Source organism: Abramis brama (assembly GCF_963993115.1).
Source record: "Abramis brama genome assembly, chromosome: 5".
NCBI classification, from domain to species: domain Eukaryota; kingdom Metazoa; phylum Chordata; class Actinopteri; order Cypriniformes; family Leuciscidae; genus Abramis; species Abramis brama.
In genome coordinates, this window is record NC_139967.1 from 10,434,903 (window position 1) to 10,459,500 (window position 24,598).

Consider the following 24,598-nt stretch of genomic DNA (forward strand, 5'->3'; position numbering starts at 1 on the left):
CGCACTGCTGCTGAACTGTGCTGAATTTCCATAGAGCGAATGCAGGCTTTTGAATTGAAGACCGCTCTGAGAGTTTTCCTGTCCCTGGTTGCAGGTTTTGTCTAATCTTTATTTTCATGCTAGCTATAGGAAAGAGTGCGGCAAAACCCTGTGTGGGAGGATGAGCGTGGAGCGTAGCCTCTGCATACAAAGACTCTACACACGCACAAACAAATGAAACCACGAAAAATCTGCTTATGAAGTCTGCTGGTTTGAGCAGGACCTGTCGTTATTGGTTCAAACATATTCAAAGGGTGATAATGGGCATCGACAGCCAAAGACAGAGATGTGCTTTTCCTCGTCTCTTTCTCCCCAGTCATTTCTTTGTTTCCTGATATACATTTGAATGTAAAGATGACCAGATGTTTGCCAGACTGGAGACAATAGTGATTTCTTTATTCATTTTGTTTGGTAACACTTTAATGTAAGGTTTAATTGGTAAACATTAGTTAATGCATTAACTAACAATGAACAATACATTTGTTACAGTATTAGTCTTTGCAAATGTTAGCAATACTAAAATACAACTTGCCATTGTTCATTCACATTAGTTTAAAGTCACCATGAAATCAAAATGTTTGCCTTAAAGGGATAGTTCACCCAAAAATGAAAATTCTGGCATCATTTACTCACCTTCAAGTTGTCCCAAGCCTGTATGAATTTCTTTCTTCTGTTGAACACAAAAGAAGATATTTTGAAGAATGTTGGTAACCAAACAGTTGATGGGCCAATATGGATCAATGATTTTGATGACATCATTCTGCTCTCCAGCTTCTCATTAGATTTTCTGTCCAATCACATGCTCTAGAATCTAAAGCGTCCCGCCCCCAAATAGACGCTGAAGCTGCAGCTAAAATCTATCACTTGTTCACACAATTACTACTTTCTGTATGGTGAATATAGGGGATAGGGAATGATTCAGACAGTGTAATAATGCTTTCCATTGGGGCAAATGAAGTCTGGTTTTCCATTAGTGTCACACGAACCGCAGAGCGTACACACAGTCTCCTCCGGTCTCTAGACATGATAGCACAGAGTAGATCATATGAACGAGTCGGTGCAAGCCACAAAATGTATCTGACCAATTTGAATTCTACACAGAATTCTATATTTTAAAGCTATGGAGGAGATTAGGAGGAAAAACGGTTAGACAGACTTGGCATTAGAAACAGCACTTATAGAAGTGATATGAGTATAACAGACCTTTTTGCTCTTAATTTTTGTTATAATTAAGTATGTGTGTATTGAGCATACATACACAACAGTAAAACGTATCGAACAAACCACTCTTCCGTCACCCACAACTTTGATTTTCTTTGCAACAGTTAATTGGCCAGCTGGTTGTGACGTCTTGGAGTCTCGTTTACCTATAGACTTTACACTCGTGAATGTCTCTCATTAACGAATACATGCTAACACAGATCTAAACAAACAATCATATTCTAAATGGAGAATAAAGAAGATTGAATGGAAAATTTTCATTTTGGGATGAGAAAAAAAGCAAACTTCAAATCCTCATTAAGAAAACAAAAGTGAGTGGTTGAGATCAGTCCTTTAAGTGCAAATGGCTTGTAATTGCTCATTTGCATATGCATAATTGTAGTCCATTTATGCCGCGAGACCCGAAATGTCCTCCAACACTCGTTCAAATGAAAGGCTAGAAGCGCAAGAGTGTGCAATAATGGCCTGGCATGAAAAATTTATGGAGGAATACGGCACTCCAGCGTCTGCTAAGTGTTTTAGAGGGTATTTTGTAACATGGAGAGAGGGAGACCTTGTATCCTAATGTGATTTTTTTTTTTGTCTTTTTTTTTTTTTTTTTTATGTTTTAAAGTTTGTACTGGTGGCCATATTCTGTGCTCCACTGTCCCTTGTTAATTCGTTTTAGTCCTTTATAAAGCCTCTTCCCTGCACCCTTCACCTTTCTCAACTAGCTTTGTAGTACCACAGATTTACTTTGATCTGGATCAAGTAATTCAATGATTTATCTTCAGAAGAAAATGTCTTGGCTAAAGTGACACACAGATGCTAATGAGTTGCTGGTGGGATCTGTTGTACTTGTATTATTTTATATTATTTTCAACTTTCAAGGTTTTTGCCTCTGTATTTGACAAATATAGTACAGAGTAAGAGGAAAATGTCAATGAAAAAGAGAAGTTAATGGGATCGGGAAACGCCATAGGCCAAACTCTGAGCCAAGGCAAAATACTTTACAGTGAAATAATTTTCTTCTGTATGTATGTAGAAACTTTGTATATAAAAAAACTTTGAATGGACTCCTAAAAATGTTCCTCTAAATGTTGTCAGCGCACCATAGAGCCAAAGTATGAGACAATTTCAGATGTGAAATTCACTTTTAAAGTTTTACGTTTTCGTCTCGCCACCGGCAGGCTGCTGCACAATCCTTTTTCCAGTAATTTGAAAGCGTTTTGTCCATATACGAATAATTTCCCCTTACCTTACTATCCATTATCATTCACTGAACTGAAAAACCGATGGAAAAGTTAGATTTTATGGTGTCTCGCTTTTAAACCATGGCAGCCTCTTTCAAATGCATCACTTTATGCCCTTCATCACCTCCATTTTTGTTGAAAGGTGTCACTGAAAGAACGAAAAAAAAGAGGAGCCGTAAAAATCATACCTGAACCGATAATGAGGTCGGATAATGCTGAATAATTCTCTCATATCTTTTTCTTCTCACTATCTCCTTACAGTGTGACAGCGAGAGTGACATCGATGACAAGGTAAGACTTCTTTTCATGAGTGTTTGTGTGTGCGCGTCTGTTTACCTAACCCACTGTTCAGCGAGTAAGAGTGATTTTGGAGTTTATAGTTTGAAAGGCTGTCGTCTTTATGCATGTGTGTGTTTGTGTGTTTGTGTATGTGTGTAGATGACAGAAAATGGCTGCCAGTCTTGTGATTGTTGATTATTTGCATATTACAGGAATACAAAGGGAAACGCAGTGCGATAGAAAGCAAGTGCACTTATTGCAGTGTTTTAAGCTTTCTGTGAGGTGTCATTGTGTTTGGTGTGTCAATTCAACTGCTTTGAAGTTGTTTGAACTAGAAAAGAAAAGTAGTCACCTGTCTTTTATGTGTGTGCTAGTTAATTATAGACAGGAAGAACTATTGTGAACTTCACCAAAAGCAGTGAGCACCTTCTAAATATGAAAGGAAAGCATATTTTATGTTTCCTTGTCCTGTTTCTGAAAGATGGTATAAACGCCTTTTTTTTTTTACTTGCTAACAATTATTGTAGGGCAGATGTTGTAGAACCATGGATTTAACCAATTAGAAAAGAGCTACCAGGGTGAAATTGCTATCAGTTCCAGTTCGTGAAAGAATCGTTCTTTTGATCCCTTTTTTTTTTTTTGTGAACCAGTTCACCAAATCGGACTAAACTGTCTGAAATAGTTCACGGCTCAAGTTACTCAATCAAACTCGCTTTCAGACACTCTGACAGTCACTCCATCTCGAAATGAGCCAATATCCAAGAGTATATGATCCTATGATGCCGATTTTTACCAACTCATTCAGCGCTCCAGTTAGTCCAACGGTAAACTGAACTGAGAACAGTCTTTCTGGCATGTCTGAGTCCGACATACTGAGAACTGTGTGCCCAGGGTTTCATAATGGGGGCAAAATGTATGTTTCTGATGTCTTTTGCTAAAAAGCATAAAGTATAACAAATAAAATGTATTGGAAATATAACAGTGATCCGATGGCAGTAGTTCTCGAGCCAAAAAAGCAATACATTGCAGTTCTCTCTCGAGTCAAGAGCCTGTTAATGGTTACAACAGTACTGGGCAGTTGATTTGAATGAGGGGTGAAATGAAAGGGTTTTTTTATGGTTTCTCATGGTTTATGTAAAAAGTTGATTAAGACTAGTTTATTCACTATATATGCTTTAGACATCTAAAACTTTCACATTTCACGTCATTATTGGTGCCTTTAATATTAGAATTGCGCATATGTGACATCGAGTGATTATAAAAACAAACTGGTGAATGTTTTTTTTTACCAGTTCATTGAAATTAACTCTCCGAAAGAACCAGTTCACGGAAAATAATCAGACTTTTCATCACTAATACATTGACCACAACCTTGATAGTACATGTTTCTGTGTAACAATATACATAATTTGCTGGACAGTAGTTTTGATGTAAGAGAGTAAAATTTTATCTCTGGTTTATAATGTGATTTGTGATCGTGTCAGCGGACATTAAATGACAGTAGTTTTCATCAGAGCTTTCCACAAGCTCCTCAAAAGGTGTTATATTTGCATATTTTTTTCCAAAATAAACAACAGCTACAGACATATAGTGATGGATAGATACTTGTCAGATTATACCATTATGTCTAATTTGTTATTCAAATGCGCTCTGGTCACGAATGCTGTTGAGATTTGGTTAGCGGTTTGTAGGTTGTCAGATCTTTTTCTGGTGGAATGTTTTTCCCAGCACCTTTAGCGCTTGTTTATCTTTTAATATTGATAACCCTAATATGTCTGTCACCCATATAAACAGCATGTAGCTCCAGTGGAAGTGTAACACGTGTTAATTCCCCTGCAGTTAAGCAATTACTCCCTGCTAAATGAATGTGATAGCATAACTAATCTCCTGTAAGCCAAGCTCCCAGTTCAGTGGAAAACGTCTCCGGCGTGCTCTATAAATAATACATTGATAGCAAGCAGCAATTTGCATTAACCGCAGCTCACGCTAGTCAATAGGCTTTTATCTCTCTCCTCATTGAGGCAGATGGTAAGAGAAAACCTCTTTGGATTTGACACGATGAAGAGAGGGACTTTTAGAGCCTGCTATTCTTTTAACTCTAGTAGGCTTCAGAGAGAAGAGAAATGGGGTATTCCACACTAATTTTGGGGCCCTTTACTTTCTTTGTTTCTCTGTGGGCCTCTTTCTCTCTACCAGTCCATGTTCCTCAAATTCCTGCATCTTTTTGGTCTCAAGTTATGTATGTGTTTGTTTATGTGCTTCTATGCATGTGAACTGATCGTAACAGATCTAGGGCAAAGAAGGAGTGAAAATAGAGAGTGTGTGGCATGTAGTCAGAGCCAAGTTTAAGGCGTAAAGTTTTATTTTAATAATTCTGTGTTGATGGCCTATTGGGACCAACTGTTTTTTTTCTTTTTTCTTTTTTTTTCTGCAGTTTTAATAATAACGTGCCTTATTTTACACTATTAAAGGTAGGGTAGGCACTTTCGGAGAGGCTAGCAATAGCGAGTTAGCTTTGAAAGCATTAGATCCCGTCCTCCCTTCAGAGCGTCTCCAAAGCCACACCTCCTTCAAAACACATGAACAGCCACAGCAGATTCAGCAAAGTGTCATAAGAGACGACGACGACGACTTGAGCAGAAACACTGTTTGCATTCAAGCACACAGCGTCTCTGTGTCATGACGACAACACTGTGATGTAGACGTTTGAAGAAGTAATATCTGGACATCGATCGTGATGTTTTAGGCAGGTCTGGATCAGTGTTCTCTGTTAGATCGAATAAATTGCTTTGTGGGAGACTATGAGTTTTGTAACTTTGCAAATCATAAACCTGCTCAGATTCATTGACACTAAAGGAAAGGGAAAACATTAAAAATCATGACCCCTTCAAGTTAAAAGTTTATTTTCCAAATCAAAAATAATCCTATGGCTTTTCAGGCATGCCACTATGGTAATATCATATTTTTTTGGTCATGGAAATGCTAATCCAATACTATTTAAGTATTTTACAGCGGGGGAAATAAGTATTGAACACGTCATCATTTTTCTCAGTAAATATATTTCCAAAGGTGCTATTGACATGAAATTTTCACCAGATGTTGGTAACAACCCAAGTAAGCCATACATACAAAGAAACAAACAAAAATAAGTTCAGAAATTAAGTTATGTGTAATAATGTGAAATGACACAGGGAAAAAGTATTGAACACATGAAGAAAGGGAGGCGCAAAAAGGCATGGAAAGCCAAGACAACTGCTGAAAACTTACAGTAATTAAAAAGCAATCCAGCCCCCTGTCAGTGGAAATTAATAACAGCTGGTTCAGTCCCAACGGATGGCCTACAAAAAGGTCTCATTGCCAAGGTGTCACACAAGACACATCTCATGATGGGTAAAAGCAAAGAGCTGTCTCAAGACCTTCGCAACCTAATTGTTGCAAAACATAATGATGGCCATGACAACTCTTCTGATTATTCTTTTCACTCCTCTATCAGAAATCTTGCGAGGAGCACTGGTCGAGGCAAATTTATGGTGAAATTATTGTCTTTCCACTTCCGTATTATGGCCCCAAAAGTGCTCACTGGACCATTCAGAAGCTTAGAATGGCGCCTATAACCAATGCCATCATTATGTTTTGCAACAATTAGGTTGCGAAGGTCTTGAGACAGCTCTTTGCTTTTACCCATCATGAGATGTGTCTTGTGTGACATTCATCAGGTAGATTTCTTGTCCTTTTTTTCTGAGAGCTTGTGCTAGAGATAATAGTTCTAGGTTGGTTGTCATGGTGTTTGTGTCCAGGTGCACTAGTGAATAACTCATAGATGTTTTTCTATGCGCTTTTCCGTCTTAAACTATGAGCATAAGCAGGATCATATTTACCTCTTCAAAAATCAGTCTTTCATAATTGCTTTGAATTAAAAAAAGATTAAACGCGGTTATTTGTAATTATATACAAAATCTATTCTAAAGCATTAATCTTTCCCTCCTGTTGAATAGTAACAGGTGTCTTCTCTTGAACAATAGCTTCTTTGAACAGTTGCAGGAAGAACATCATGGCATTTTTACACATTACTACATTATAAAACGGCCTGCAGGTGTGCTGGAGGGGCGTGATCAGTTGAGCTTATTTGAATAAATTGATTCATAGATCGAGTCCACTTAGTAACAGACATCACGACTTGTTCAAAGAAAACAGCATACAGATGATACCACCTGAGGGCGAGATCCATCCCTGAAATTATATGAACAGTTGTGGCCAAAAGTTTTGGAACCAGCTGAAGATAGTTGATACATTTTGTATTTGTATTCGTATACAGTATTGTATGGTCTTTGTTTTCATTGTTCTGCCTGTTTTGTACAGTACAATCATTTCCTGTTCTGAAATGGCTGACAGCTGTTTTTGTGTGTGTTTCTAAAGAAAATGATTTCTTTTAAAGGTTTCTGTAAAGAAAAATTGGATTTTGATAAAGAACCCATCTGATGTGATTCAACTCTTTATCTGGATTCATTTTCGTGCCATCAGTATTTCACAGTGTTTTTTTGTTTGTTTGTTTTTAGCAGATTTCTAGCTTATATTGGTATGTTAAGTCGTATACTGTAGTATCTTAAAGTCAACATTTGCATAATTGCCTGATGCATGTTTCTTATTGTGAATCTTATCTGTGCATGTTATTCCAGAGGAGGTATTTGTCATTTGTAATCATTGTTCTTTTTACAAGATTTCTTTTCCACTGATGGCATTGAGGCTGTGGACTATTGAATACTAGTTGTTTGTAATGTCCACTTTTCACAGTCCAGTTACTTCCATATGTGTAAAATCAAGTCAGGTCCTTTGAATTTTACTCATTAAATGTCTTATTTTACACAAGTCAGCTTGATTGTCAGGAATGTGGGAAGTCTATTCTGACTAATTGGTTTGAATTGGATTCGTTTGACTCATTGCTGACAATATTTTGTTAGCATACTGCTATTTATGACCAAGTTGGGTTTTTTTGGTATTTTTTTATTAATGATTTTATTCAACAAGGATCGGGGCCTCAAACTAATAAAAAATGACACTAAAGACATTTATAATGTTACAAAAGAAGGCCCAAGGAGAAAATACTCAGCAATGGTGTTGACTTGTGAATTTGCACATGGTTTGTCTTAAAGCATATTAAAAACAGCACATAGACATATAAACATTAAAAGCTTGATTTTCAACACAGGTGGACATAACCGACTGTGTTTACAAGTGTGTGTATTTGTCCGTTCAAGCGCAAGAAGACACCAAAGAGAACTCAATTCAGCATTTGATATAAGAGGCATATTTTTGTGCTCTCACTCTGAATGTCCCAGCACAGAAATTGAGTTATCTTTCGTGTCTTCTCGCTTTTAAATGGTTTAAAATCACATTAAAATGCACTCACAGGAATCGATAAGTGGAATCAAAATTAAAACTTTATAACAAGTATCCGATACCAGAATTGCAATCGATTTTCTTTTCCCAACCCTAGTTGTGTTAAATGTTGCATTGGTTATGGTTCAAATGCTTACGGATCAAATTAATCATTAAAATATAGTTTAGTTCTGCAGTTAGTGCGGATGTGAATTTGGCAATGGAACCAAAACACAATCCTTTCAGTCCAGTAGCTGCATTGTCACAGATTTCCACAGTTGCATGAATCAGGAACAGAGCTGTCAGGTGTGATTCTATCTCAACTGACAAGTGAACACTGAAAACTGTCTGTTGTGTTGGGCAGCTTAAAGAGATTTCTGTTATTTCATTCCTCTTGTATCTTTGTCCGTTACATCAGTGTGACAGCATGTCACATAACACACCCAGCCATTTCAGCCACTTCAGGTAAACACAGACATTTTTCTCCTTTAACTGAAGGGCTTTACGGCTGACGAGCATTGCTGCCTTTATTGACACCCTAACCTTCTCCATCTCTCAATTCAAGCTATTTGTCCTGTCAAATATCATGTTGTTCAGTGTGACACTGGAAGCATTAGCGCCACACGCTTGGCTTTTATCTTTGTGTTGGCCCCAATTTGATGGGCCACTGCTGTTTAAAACCCACCCGTTTTTATGAACTCCTTTACCTACACAGTCTTGCATGGAATCGCCATGCTAGCATTCTTTTGAGATCTGAATGCTAGCGTGTTTTTGTAGTACATCAAGCTGTTTTATCTCAGATCGAAGGAAAATGTGATTTCTCATGATTACCCATGTAATGGAAGTACTAGATTAAGTTAAGTTGTATCATGTACATCAGCACATTGCTAATGTGTGAGTTATTACGCATGTTAGCATGCTAAATTTGAGCATGTTGAGTAAAAAGCAGTCAAAATATTGTAATTTATACTGCAGTGTTATTTTAAGGTACTTTTGTATTCCTTCATACATGTGATAACATTCTGAAGCCTAAAATCTGAAGCCTATTTGTAGGACCATTGATAATATTGCATAAGGTTTATTATTATTATTGACATTATTTTTATGACAAATAAACAAACCAACCCTCTAGTTTTTAATTTAGTATTGCAACAAACAAAAAAATCAGTTAATTTAAAAAGTATTGTTCTATCATGGTAGTATTTGTTGTTGTGCTTTTATGTTGATTTAAATACATAATTAAATATATGTAATCAGTTAAATTATTTATTGAATTAATTTATCTACCTTAAAAAAGGTACAGAATTAATGTATAGTGATTAGAATTTGTCAATTTTTTTTTGCTTAATGCTTAATTAACATTATCACATTGCAAAAACTTGATTGGTCCTAAAAAGGCTTCATTTCTTCATGCAAAATGGATCACATTTTTTAGGTAACCGTGTGACCCAGACATGTTTTCGTGATATTCGTCCATATACGTCACTCACACTTTCAGACTAGTCTGCACATGTACCTCCTATATATCTGCACCTCTGCCTGTCTCTCTACAGTCTTTCTCCATGACGAATGATTTCCCTGCCCCTTTTTAGTGCTGTTTTCCTCCTTTGCTCCTCTCCGCATCGTTTGGATGATCTGAAGGAACTAATGATCTGTAATGCACCCTCTACCCCTAGACCCTTCTCAGCTGTCTTTTCTATCTCTCCTATCATCCTCCTTTTCTCATATTCAGTCATAAACAGGCCACCCACAGGCTTGCTGACAGGCCTCTAATAGTTTTTTTATGGAGGTGAAGATGGAGCGGCTTAATGTTTCGACACAAGCAATCATCGCTCCTCATCTCTTTAATGAAATTAGATTAAGTGCACCTGGGGAAGGGCTGAGGAGAGGGAGGCCGAACGCCGGTTAGGACGCTAGCTTTCATTTAAAACCAATTTGCCTGCTATATTCCGCCATCAGCCTGGGATTCAGCATGCAGTCGGAACGAAGGGTGAATGAGATCACACTGGCACAGACGGGTTTAATTCTCTTCCCCGCGGGCGGCGTGAAATTATAACTGACACATTCGACACACACTTTAATATGGAGATGCCATTTTTCTTCTGTCCAGCATGGCTTTCATTCTCTATCTTCTCTAGCTTTCTTCAGCTCATTGGTTTCCCTCACTTGCCTACAATTTACTCTCTCTCTCTAACTCTCCCTCTCTCTCTCTCTCTCTCTCTCTCTCTCTCTCTCTCTCTGTATGTTTTTCTTTCTTTATTTCTCTTTCTGTCTCTTAATGGCATCATAACGTTACCTTTGGATGAGGTTTTCTTTTGAATTTATTTATATTATGACTGTTTCCAATGTTCTCTTCTTCAATTTGAAATAAAATGTTTTCTTTGAATGTCGGGACTTACATCTGGTCCATGTTTCCCTCGCTTTGCGGTGCTACTTATATGCAGCTCGAGAATGGAAGAAGAGATCTGACCCTAAATGGAATTTGAATGTTTCTTGTTGGTCTTGTGTTTCTATTTGAATGGATGGTGACTATGGGCATTTTTTTATATATATTTTTTAAGAAAAAGTGCATGCATTGAATTTACTTTGACATGCAAATGAGAACATTTAAGGCTTATAGAGAAGCAGTAAGGTTGTTGAGTCACAGGCTGTTGAGCACCTTCTTATAACGTCTTATGAATATCATAAGATTTGACCATATGGCATGTGCACCATATTACTAGCCATATGATAGCTATTCATGAACAAGCTGCAATTAAAATTTCAATTCATAAACTCACAAATCTTGTTCATGTTCAATCAAAACATTATTTAGATGCGTTGCAGTAGGTTAGACGTCATTGATGCCATACATAATTGTTTTTTTGTTTGTTTTTTTGCTGTTGTAAATGGTGATGAGTGCACCAGTTTAAATATTGGAGAATGAGATTTGAGAGCTGAAGTGGGCCTTTGGTCTGTTCCACACATACTGGTATTGTATGAATTAAGATGACTTAATAAAATAAATAATGCATGGGCCATATGGCCAACTTCTGTGATTTCTTTACAGTGGTTTTTGTCCTTTTTGGAGTTTGACAGCTGTGGTCACTATATGAATTGTTTGAAAAAGAGCTGGATAAACGTTCTTCAGATTTCTCCTTGTGTGTTCCACGGAAAATGTAGCAGCTTACGGGTTTGGAACAACATGAAGGTGAGTGAGTAATTACAGAATTTTTAACTGCATTCATGTTTTTGACTTGACTATGAAAGAGTAATATGTCCTGTAGGGCTTGACGCCAACCTCATTAAAGCATCATCGCTGAAATGATGTCTCCACAAATACACATCATAGATGGCTGGCAAGGACACATTCACTTTGACATACACTTGTGAAATAGTGCTTATTATATTGTCTGTTTATTCTGGCATCGGGGAGAAGTTGAGTGAGGCCAAACTTAATCACGCTGTGAATTATTGTTGGACTGGAACAGTTGCTCAAGGTATTGTCTGAAAAGAGAATTAGTTAGCGGAAATTACGAACAGTCTGCTTATTGCGTTTAGGGTGTTTTCGCACACGTTTCAATTTCTTGTTCCGAACCCAATTTGATTCAATTCTTCTGAAACCTTCTAGACCAAACTTCCAAGTAAACTGCAATTTGCTCGCCAATTTCAGAACAACCAAATTAAGCAAAATGTAACATCAGGCAGAATAGTAAGCAGTGCTACTGCAATGGTTTCTGTGATACTTGGTTGCTGTTCTTGTGGGTTTCTATCCGAATTCTAGGTGTCTGTTATTCTTTTTTGAACAAAACTGTGGATCAAAGTCGGGTGTTTCCCGCAATCTGAGCATTTTAATGTTTGCTTTTTAAAGGTGGATTGTCGTGGCAATCTACCCAGTGCTTTTGCTAGGAACAGTGTGTGAATAACAAGCCAAGCGCTATAAACATTTTTCCACATCAGTAATAAAACTTAAATTGAGTCCATATTGGATGCAGATGTTGTCTGCTGAGAAAACATTTGGTGCATATGTGTGTGTGCACATGTGTCAGACTGGAGTATTTCTGATCTTACATAAACATGATGCTTAAGTGCCTCTTATTCAATAAACATTGGCGGACGTTAACTACTCGCAGCTTGTTGCCAGTGCTTTGTGTTTCCAACTGGAGCTTGAAAACCAAGATTTGTCCCAGCCAGGGCTTGTCTGGAGAAGTTTTACATGAGCTGAGGTTTCACTTTTCTTCCAAGAAATGACACAGGCAATCAGAGGCAACTCGTAGAAGGGCTCGCTGCGACTATTAGCCCATTTCATTGATTGTGATGCACCCCATGAGAGATGAGACTTTCTATGGACAGAATCAAAGACTTTCTTACATATTTCAATTGAATGTAGACCCCTGTGCAGTTTGTGAAATGTATCTTTGTAGTCTTCACAAGGGGTGCCTATATGCTCTGATGATTTTTGTTAAAACTGGAACTGAAAAGAAACACATTTTTGCATGTTAATCTTTGTCACTCTGGCACATTATATGTGGAAAGTCATATTCTTAATTCTTAAAGAGATAAATTAACATTAAATATTATATATCATATTTATAATATATGAAATATGTATTTATATGTGGATATTCATATTTAAATATTATTTATCTAATATTTTAATATATTATGCATAATATAATAATTTTATATAGAAACGCTAAATTTTAATGATTTTCATTAAAACTTTAACTCAAAACAAAACATGTTCTTGTATGTAATCTTGTAGCCAATGTATTATACATATACATATATATATTTCTGAAGGATCATGTGACACTAAAGACTGGAGTAATGGCTGATGAAAATTCAGCTTTGCATCACAGAAATAAATTACATTTTAAAGTATATTAAAATAGAAAAACATTATTTTAAATTGTAATAATATTTCACAATATATATATATAAAAATCTGTATTTTTTTATCAAATAAATGCAGGTTTGATGAGCATAAAATAATTCTTTACTATTTTTTATATTTTTGAAAGTTACCAAACTTTTGACCGGTACTGTAATTTCAATCTAAATAAGATTTCTATGTGCCTAACCTCCTGAAGTATAAAATTTCAAAACCCAGAATATGCTAGTTTGTTCTGAACTGCAGGTATGTTGATGATGTATGCAGAAAGGGGGAACACTCTAGAGAGCAAGTGTTCGGAGATGACGACCAAAACACACAAGCCCGACTGCTTTCAATTATAGTTTGGATACAGCGATTGAGTCCCTCATGAAAATAATAGAGCCCGCTTTGATCCATTCCACTGAGGGGAAAAGGGTGCGGGCCATGAAAGATTACAGGAAAAAAATAATTATTGTATCAATGAGGCCCACATAAAACTTTATAGGCTTTTGAGGCACAGGAGGTTGAAGGGAAGCAAGTCCTAACGATGGTAGTCACTAGCGCTCATTTGCCAGATTTTCCTTTTTTTAGCAGCTTTTAATGGCTTGGTTATAGTCTGGGCTGTTTTATAACTTAAGGCAGCCTGTGTCTCACTGTGCCTTTGTTATATTTCAGAGGAGCCCGAACACACTGCAACTTCATTTGCGTAATTTACTTTCATATGCTGGATAGCGTGTGCGTTTTAGTGCACTTAGCAGCGAGCGCTAACTCTTATGAGTTCTGACAGGGTTGTTCTGGAGCGAAATCAGCAGCAGACTGGCATTAACCCCACCTCCCTGCTGGCAGCACAGATAGGTTAGATGGGGCCTCGATTAAATTAATTTGACTTCATTAGCAGAAACCTGCTACAGTCAGAGCACCCGCAGTGTTGCTGTAGAGGGGCATTGGGAGACGCCTGGCAGAGGATCGTAGGAAAGCTAACACATGGCCTTGACAGCCGGAATATGCAAGCCCATGGACGGAGGGATGGCTGCCAAATGAGTGTGATGTGCGTCAGTAGCTTTAGGGGAGCTCCATCAACGCCCACCCTCAACCCTGATGCCCCATAAGGCTATGATGCTAAGTTGCAGTCCAGTGCTAGTTCTGTCAGTTTGGACCTACCGGCCTAAAAATGCCCTCTCATTGTTTTACAACAGTATTGTGTTATACATTTTTTTTTTCTAGTAGGCAAAATGGAAATTTTTACACACTAGATAAAGCTATGATGGATAGGAAAACGTTAGGCCCGAAACACTCTACTCAAGTATGTAAAAATCTGTTTTTTTTCTACGCTTAGTTAGGTTCCAAATGTGTTCCACATATCAATCCATTTCGCAATACCTACATGTTGTAAATTTTTATGTCTTTTACAGCAGAGCAAGAATTTGCCTGAATAACTACACATTTGGTTTAAATGCGATTTTTTTTTTTTTTTATATATTTTTTTTTATTCTATCGCCCCCTTGAGTACTTGAGTTAGTTAGTGCCTAGTCTCGCGTAGCCAGAAGGTCTGGATTCCATTGCAACTTTTATTGGCCAAGGACCACCCAAGAGGACGTCTGACTGTAAAGCAACCAATCACAGTTTGTTTTGCTCCGCGTCATGTTTAAGGACGTGAAAATATAAAGTCAGGGTCCCTACAATAACAGACCGGCATGCATTTAATAAATTATTCATTTTGAGAATGTTGTGCAACTTTACTGCAACAAAGGCTGAGCCTAGTTAGCGCCAGACTAATTCAAGAGTGCACATAGTGTTGTACTGATGACATATTTTTTGTAGGCTAACCCAGTTAGCATCACCCAGTTCCCTCATCAAATTTTTCTAATGGCTTTTGGATTATTGCAGAAAATAACCTCACTAATGTTTACTTGCATGTTTAGTTCATCATGATAATCTTCACAAATTAACACAACTTTTATGAATTTCAAAGCCTAAAATACAATCTGCAGAAGTAATCAACTAAATGTAGGCTATAAACAAAGAACACCATTGGACTTCACTTTACCACCACTTTAAAAAAAAGTTTGATTTAGAATAGTGTAAACTAGCTTGTTAACTACAGACCTTATTTCAGGCATTTAACCAACAAACTTGACTTTGGGATGTTGAAAGAAACGGGAAGTGCTAAAATGCTAACTCATTTCTCAGTCACCCCTGCAGGACTGTATTGGCAGTGCATTGGCCAGGCCCTTGCATTTCCATCCGTGAACTTGTGTAAAAATGTTTCTGACCTAAAATGCATCTTGTCAAATAAAACAAGCTGGAATAGAGCGAATTGGTTTTCTGGAACAAACAAAGCATTCTGAGACAGATGCTTCAGTCTATCATTTGTCTGTCTCATAATTATTTTGCTTGATTTTAGCATTTTGACAAACAACATTTTAACAACATGTAGACTTATGGCAGACGGGGAAAAAATTGTGAATCAACTGGTAGGTTTTAATAGTACTCGGTTCTAATAGGTAAATACACTGACAATGATTAACTGTAATTAATATATTATAATATTTTTTACTGTATTCTTTGGTCAAATAAATGCAGCCTTGGTGAGTTTGTTGATTGAATTGATGATGTTGTGTAAAACAGATTTTTGGCATGTATTTTAGTCATTTTGATGTCAGGGTTAAGAGTACTTAGATTGTGAAACTACAGTTTGGGCCTTTTTATCAAAGCGTGACGTATGAATTAGTGGTCCTGCCAAATGCAAATCCAAGGGCTTTGGTTTTTGAACAGTGTCAGTGAAATCACAGAACACGTAATGAAAGAACACTGTTATGGCCTACAGAAGCAGAGATGAGGAGGCTGGCATTCTGCGCTGACCTGTGCTCATGTGGGAGTGTGGGGATAAATAAATAACTTTGTAAATAAATAAATAATGTTAGCTGTAACTCCAGCCTGGCCTGCGGTAGCCAGAAGGCGGTAAGTTTTCTCTGTCTGGCGTAGACGTGAGAGCTCTTTGATCAGGAGAGCGTCTGAAGATTCGCTCCACATCTGCACACGGGGAACGAGCCTCAAACTGCCAAGAAACGTTTTAATGACGGCAGGATTAGAGAATGAAAGGCAGCTCCAGATGGTGGACGGCACAGAGCTGCGTCCGCGGTGGGTTTTTTTAAACTGCTTTTTTATTGATAAAATATGGGGTGAAAAATTGCGCGGGGCTTATTAGGCGTCCCGCTGCACTGCCGCTCAGCTGGCCAAGCTGTTCGCTATGGCCTCTGTCCAAACACGCTTCCATAAATTTTTAGAAGCGCCTTTAAATCTACGAGATCCTGGCTTGTTAAGCCCAACCCACACTCCTGTCCACCTCCCTTTAGTCTCCTTCTCTCCTTCCCACAGGCCTTGAATCCTCAATCCTAGCATCCAACACAGATTTTTTTCTCTCTCTCATTTTAGGCTTTTCACTTGGGCTTTTTAAATGTATTGGATGAAAGCTGTTGTTGGCTTGGTTTTGGAGATGGAATATGAAAGAGCAGGAGGATAAAGCAGGGGAGGTTTGGTTGGGGAGAGTCCTTCTTTTCAGGCTTGTTATGATGAGCCAAGCAGCAATGTTTAGCTCCTTAACAACTTAATTCCTGCATGATTTCATTAGTTGTCGGCACTTCCTGAAGCGAAGCGAGGAACTAGGGTGATTAATCAGATACATGCAGCACTCTCTCCTATAGCTACTAATCAGAGACTAAAACAGACACATGGCTTGGGTGGAGAAATTTTGACTAGGTGTGAATGTTCTCTTTGTTGATAATTAGATTACAGGAATGGTATTGAATCTGTAAGACTGTAAGTTTTACACTTTATGAACAGCAGAGTGACTCTATAATTGTAGTTATGTGGGTTTTGAGTTAATATTAAATTATCACTGAGTGCTTTTGTGCTCTGTGTTTAAGCTGAATGAGTCAAAGGTAGAAATAACTGCATTCATGTTTGTACGCGTCTAATATTGAAAGACTTAAAACGAGGACACATATTTGTCTCTACAAAAAAAGAGACAAATATTATAAAGTGTAAGATGCTTTAGTTAAAAGTTCAAGGATGCACCAAGTAAGGTTAGTATTCATTCACATTATTCACACATTTTCCAATTTCAACTTAAAAAGGTTTTGCACGTAAAGAGAAGAATAGAGCTTTTCTAGGGGGGGGTGGGGGTTTGGTTATGTGTGTTCTCTTTTCTGTATAATGTGAAAAAAAAAAAAAAAAAAACTTGATCAAAAGAAAGACATGAATAAACGGGGTTTGGCCCTGTCCCAAATGGCGCACTTCATATGCACTTACGGTCTTGTGGACTAATGGCCGCCACATGCACGTGATTACGAAGTCTACGAAGTTTAATAACTGTAGGTTTCAGAAGGGTGCTCACAAGCGTCCCCTTTGCTGTCAATATGCGCCTTCAATCCGCACTTTTTTGTCAAGCCCGCACTGAAGCGAGCTCCGCAGCAGACAGTCAAAGAAAGTGCAGACTCGTAAGAAGACAGTGGGGGTTTAGGGTGCCATTTGGGACAGGGTAGAGGTCTTTGCGGGTTCTAAAATCTGTACCTGACACGAAATGACCGACGAGGTTCAGGCTTTATTAAGCTTATATTCAGAGAATGAAATCCATAGAGAACTGTAAAGTAGCGTGCAGTCCTACGTCACCGACTATTTGACTAATCTTCATGGTCGTAAGAAGACTCGTAAGAAGACAGTGGGGGTTTAGGGTGCCATTTGGGACAGGGTAGAGGTCTTTGCGGGTTCTAAAATCTGTACCCGACACGAAATGACCGACGAGGTTCAGGCTTTATTAAGCTTATATTCAGAGAATGAAATCCATAGAGAACTGTAAAGTAGCGTGCAGTCCTACGTCACCGACTATTTGCCTAATCTTCATGGTACTTAAGACCACGGTGTAAACACAGACAGCAACATGTCTGGGGGGGGAAAGTTCCTGGGACAAATTGTTCCGGGTAATTTCGGTGGAAACGTGGCTAAAGTAACTAAAACCCACAGCTTCACTATTAGTAGAGAGACGCTGCCAGGTGCAATTCACTCGCATTCACTCTCTCTCACACGAATGCATTCATATAAATGTAATCTTTACTGTGCTACTTTATCTATATCTGATTTAGAACAAGCAGAAATCTGTGAGAAATATAACAACTCAAAGACAAAAGAACTGATAAAAATAAGCTGTTGTGTAGGAGCGCTGTCTAATATGCCATAGCTGTGCACAAGGCAACCCACGTTCAAGTCTCAGGTCGAGGTTCAGGCTTATTTGTTCGTCAATGACGTCATCAGCGCCTAGTCGACGTCGACTCGACTTTCATCACATAAATGTCAACTTCTAAATTCTAAATTCGTTCAAACCCTATAGCATGTAGAAGCACGGATTCAGAGAGACCTTAGAAAAAGTGAGACAATAATGTTTTCATAGAAGTCGTTGGACCCAAATTCGCGCTAGTCTCAGGTCAGATCTCGGGTTTTTGGATCCAAGTGGACCCGTGAAGACCTCTACTTTGGCTGGTTTAACCCCTACTTGTAGATGATGTAACAAAATCTTTCCACATTCCACTGCCATTAAAAATATATATTTATTGCAATATACACATAAATAACAATATATAAATGCATGTGTGTGTCTGTGTGTTAAAATATTATATCATTGAGTTTTTACCAGTGCTGAATAGCTTTCTCCAGGTATTGTAGACCTCCTTAAGCAAAACATGAGTAAAAATTACTCAGTGCACCTTTAAGGGCAATGTAGTGTGTTTATAAATCTCATTGGAAATCTACTTTATCCAGAGGTACTGTCGACCCTGACCACTGCTGAACATTGATATGTATTCTGTCATATCCCTTTAGCTAGCTACACCAGATCATCATCAATAAGTGCTGTTACGGCTGACAGGACATCGAATAACAGCCGACAATTTGTCTTTGTATTCCTCAAAATCTGTCCCCTCTTCTGTTTGCTGCCGACAGCTTAATGGACTAATTTGTAAGTGTGAGAAAGGATCGAGTTATTGGATGTGTTATAATTTGACAGAGACAGGCCCTGATGCCTTTATCACAGATGCCTCCTTTTCCTTTTGCACTTCTCCTTTTGTGCCTATCCTTTTGTTTTTTCCTTCCTGCTGAGGATAGAGAAGAGGGAATGGTGGATGAGTTTTGAAAGATTGTTGATGTTCCCCAATCAATTCCTCCCTCCATTTTCCCCATCCATATTACCTTCATGCTAAGCCCAAAGGGGACTTTTCGTTTCCAGAGCAGAGTGTCTGAAGCACAGGACACATGGAGGCTTCTGGGACTGTGAAATGAATGGAGAACGGGATATAGAAGAGAGCTTTGAGGGCTATAACATGAGTTATTTATCAGGTTTGTGTGTTAGCGAGTGAGTGAGGAAAGAAAATGAGTGAATGAAACTCGGAGTGCACTCAGAACTAATGCAGTACTTGATGACTCGTTGGATCCATGCACTTTTAGGAAGTGTAGGCAAAGAGCAGGAAGAGCATTAATACAAACCAACAGGAAAGATGAATGCACTGTAATTTTCTACCATGGGTTACAGTGAAATGTGCCACAAAAAGGGACTCCTGTGTACATAATGTACATAACACAATTGTACATAATGAGGGAAAATTAATACATTCATGTGACCATTTGTGCAAGCTTAGAATAAAATATGTGCCGGAGCCGATAGCCTTATGAGCAGCACTCCGACATGTAGCTGGGTTGCACTTCGGGTACCTTTCTTGTCCTTCTCTTTCTCTCCCACTTCGCTTCTTGTCAGTTTGGACCATCTCTGCTTGTTTGCAATGCAAGGGTAGATAAAAAACAGTTTGTTTATATATATATATATATATATATATATATATATATATATATATATATATATATATATATATATATATATATATATATATATATATATATATAGTACAGCATTCTCTTGACTCGCACTGTATGTATATTAGGGCTGGGTATTGACACAGATTTCACAATTCGATTCGATTTCGATTCACAAGCTTTCGATTCGATTTCGATTACGATTCGATTCAATATCGATTATTTTGGATATCAGGTACAATACATTGTAAATTTTCTCAAGGAAAACTGGAAAATAAAAGGGAAAAAAATTATTGTAAACTATGGGAGTCAGTTGTAGCCTATAGGCTTCATTAGCCTACTATAATATTGAAGGTAAAAATTAACTGATTTGTATACAAACACTTAAAATACACTTTTATTTATTTTTATAATAATAAAGTTATATGAAAATATAAAAATTTAAATGGTGGCTGTCATAAAAACTTTCCAGATTTATTCAAACATGCATTAAATATTGAAGAACAATAAAAATTATGATGATTATGTAATATGGTGCATATATTTAGCAAAATGCTCCTCTCTAGAGTTAATTTTTCCAGCTGACTAACGAGTTTATGGTCACTGGATATGGTTTTTCTGAGGTATGTGACGTTACATGACATTGTTTACTAACGTCTTTCCACGGCTGAAACACTGATTGAGCGATGTGACGTGATACGGACTTCGATAAGTTGTACTCTATCTTTTAACACACTTTCAGATGCTCATTCGTGTTTATTTTGCGCTGTAACTGGTGTTATTAATGCGGAAGAGAAGATCATGTGCGCTCCGCATTGCTGCTGCTCTTGAGCTGAGCTGCGCCAGAGCGATCTCACGCCACAGCGCCAAAACGGTAATATGTTTTTGAATTTCGTAAGAAAATGGACGTAATTTGAAATCTGAGACTTTGTTTCATATCAATAATAACAAAACACAAAGATTATTGCGATTTATTGGATGGGATGCGCGCATCAATGTTCCATTAATTCATCAACCGAAAACAGGATGACTAATCGATTCTTGGGATTTAAGAATCGATATCGTTTCGTAAAAATGAGAATCGATTAAAATCGAGAAATCAATATTTTTTACCCAGCCCTAATGTATATTATACTGTAGGCCTATATATCATGCTTTTGAGGAACGAAGAAGTTATAGTCTAGAATTTGTCTTCAAGTCATAGCCAACACTATCTTAAATAGCCTGAGCGTAGCACTTCATCTTCAATAACATGAGATTTTGGCCAAATGACAGGAAAAAATGAGCGCCCTTATAGTTACAATAAACGTGTTAAACTTAAACCTGTAACTTGATGAAAACGTAATGTGACGCAGTTACTGCCTCAGATGCGGCCGTTCTAATGACAGACAAAACATGTATGTCCGAAATTCCCACAATTTGCTGGTAACTCCATTTGAGCTCGATTTTGGTAAAATGTTAATATAATGACACATGCAAGTGTCTGACCATATATAAAGCTACAATTTCAGCTTTGAAAATGCAGTTTAATTATTTATAAAACACATTTACAGTGTTTTTTCCATTTCCTGAAAAGTAGCGTTTTTGGAGATACGAGATTTCCGCTCTACATCGGCGATATATAATATTTCCTTTATTATTTGGGTGAAATTATTAGTTTAGTTACTCTTTAAATTAAAGTAACATACTGTAGTTACATTGTACTTACTCAAATAAGTGCTGACCAATATTAATTAACTACTTGTACTTACTATAGAGTTACAGTTAGGGTAGAGTTTGGTTTAGGCTTAGTTACTTGTAATTATGCATAATTTACTGTTATTACTCCAGTAAGTACATGTAGTAACTTGTAACTAGGTCACCTTAAAATAAAGTGTTGCCATTAGTTTTCACATGTCTTGACAAAACTCTGTACACACTGTATTGTCTTTTTCGTGACATCTGACTTTTGTATTCATATTATGACATAATACAATGTAAGTTGACCCGGGCTTTATTGCCTAGCCTTAAACCCATATTGCCTAAAACTCATCAAATCAGCATGTCATATTTCTATGTCTATATGCTTACAATAGCTATTTACATGAATACTTACTTTGTTACTAGAATAGAATGGAATATGACTGCTGCTTTGTTGTAGTAAAGCTTAGAATTTGTTTTGTGTTACGGTGATATGATATTATTGAAGCAATTTTTTATGATGTAACGTTAAGGGTAGAAAAGGGCACATAGACATAACCGCTGCACAGTCCATGTTATTGCATTTAAAATCACTGTTCAGTATGTTCTCACTGGTCCATCAGGTTTAAATGTCTTTTAAATCTTTTTCCAGTTCAGGGACCCATAACATTACGATGAGCAACTGCAATTCAGACAGATTGTTTCATAAGGTCACTTCCTCTCCACTGCACACATCCAGAGTAAGCCTCCATTGTCTGATTGTGCAGTCGTGTATGAGAGTGAGAGAGATACTCTCGTCTTTATTTTTCTCCACTGTGCTGGTTATTACCTCGGCTGTAAATATTAGATGTTCCTGGAACAGTGTCTCTCCTTGTTAAGCATGACCCCCCCCCCCCCATCATGCCTCAGGGTTAATAGTAAGAACATAGAGCGCTTTCGGGGCAGACAGGAAGACCCTGTGATGGTGACCCTTGTGAAATCTGTAATGGCTGGTGTATATAAAGGTTGTGCCTCTTGGTAGAGTCGCTCAAACCAACGGTCTGTCACGTACATGTCATATTTTCCGAAGGACTGGCTTGTGGGTTTGAGGTGCATGCATGTGTAAACCCCGCATCTCTCCTAATGTTGAATGTTTCATTTGTGTTACTAGTGGCACCAAATGTAATTGCAACAATAATGTTAATATATTATATTTTTTGCAAAAATGTAAAAATATTACATCTAGATATCTATCGCATGGCTATGTATCCAAAAAAAGCATCCAATGCGTTCACGCTAATTGAGATGCTTACTGTTTTTGCCAGTAAAGCCAGTAAATCTTGCTGAAGTTACTTAATGGTTTTTATATTATGATTGTACATTTGTAAATGAAGAGAGGTTGTACAATGTTTTTTTTTAAATAATGGGGAAAAAATAATGAAACCAGTTTATGTCAGTACTACTATATGAAGATTCACTAACAAAACCTTTTTTCAGTGTTATAAAAATACCCAGGTGCATCAATCCATAAACTGAAGAATGTTAAACCTTCGAATTCTCAGACTTTTTAGAAGAACTGAAAAGACCTTGGTAATCATTCGTTTTGAATTTATAAATTGAATGCTCTCTATAGAGGGTGTAAAAGTCTTCTAGCCTTTTATCTGTGGCATAATGTTCTGTCGCAAGAGCGTTCTAACTTTGAAATAAAGTAGGCTAGAATTACGATCCCTTACAAGTGTTTAGCAGTGCTACAACATTGGTCAGTTGGGGTAATTGGCCAGATTTTCTAGGTTCTTGCTACAATTATAAAAAATGTGGCTATATTTTATAGGATTTCTGAAAACAATGTGAATCTGGATGCTGTTGTTCAGTATAAAGCAGGGCTTACAGTATTGTCTTAACAGTACTTTGGTATTAGATGTTCAGGTATTTGAGGGAAACAGACTTTATAATGAATGCGCCATAATGGGACAGCAAGTGCTAACATAATGCCCTTTATTGTCTGCCATACCAAATGCACTGCCGTTTACCCAGGGCGCCATCTCAGATTCTTTGAGATATGTTCAGTCTGGCTGTGGGCCACTGGTATTGATGCATATCTGGAGCTACAGACAATCTCCCTGTTGTGCGGCAGTCCCAGCTTTCAGTGGGTCAGCGAAGAGGACATATAAGCCTCTGGGCCCTCGGGTATTATGGTCGCATGAGAAGCCCTGGACTATGTGCATAAAGTAAATGTCTTATTCTGAATTCACTCGGTGGTCTTTTATGAAATGAGAAGTTGGATATTGAGATATCTGGCTGATGCTACTATTTTCTGCCAGAAAGCACATGATTTCATTCCATTTTATTTATAAATTCCTGTGAACATGCATCTTCTTCCCATCAATATGATTACGTCCGCTACTGTTCCCCTGTACTGTTATCTGAAAACGTAGCACCAAAACCTTTTTGCTTTCATGTGCACTTTATGAATTATATGCAAAATTGGCATTTTATTTGTATGTATGTAATTATTGTAAAACATCACATAATGGACATAACTCATCACCATCATGTTGGTAGTTGCCAGGGTGTTGCTATGCCATTTATAAGGTGGTCTACAATGCGTCATCTCAGAGGAATAGACCACATTCATTGGGGTATGTAAGGGTTAGGATTTGATGTTTGACCTTGGGTTCTATAGTAACCTTTGAATTTTAGAAGTAATGTAAAAGACTGATCACAAATAAATTGCTGTGTGTGCGAGAGAGAGAAAAAGAGATACGCACAATGGTGGTGCATTATGGGTAAAGATAGAGTATACAAGGCTGTAGAGAGGTGGAAAGTGGCGTAACCAGCTCTAGATTGCTAGTGACAGGCTGATACTTCAACACTTACGGCTGCAGCTTTGATTTAATCACAGACCTGTCATTTGTTATTTGTCTGCCTCTCTCCACCAGAGCTGAGCCTGATCAACAGTCCACCCCCCCCCCCCCCCCCCCCCCGTTATGTCTAAATCCTCCATACGAATTAGCACCTCCCTCTGTGTGCTGGTGAGGGAGTTGATCAGAGATGGACTGAGAGGAAGAAAACAGTGGAT

General features: G+C 37.7%; 1 protein-coding gene across 21 annotated transcripts in view; it reads left to right on the forward strand.

Moving 5' to 3' along the window:
- fbrsl1 (fibrosin-like 1) overlaps positions 1-24,598 on the forward strand; it is a 300,204-nt gene that overhangs the window by 193,582 nt on the left and 82,024 nt on the right. For all 21 annotated transcript variants that reach the window (XM_084113447.1, XM_084113439.1, XM_084113442.1 and 18 more), the window contains one exon: positions 2,754-2,783. In XM_084113447.1, the coding sequence (XP_083969573.1) occupies positions 2,754-2,783 (30 nt within the window). The remainder of the gene's footprint in view (positions 1-2,753; positions 2,784-24,598) is intronic.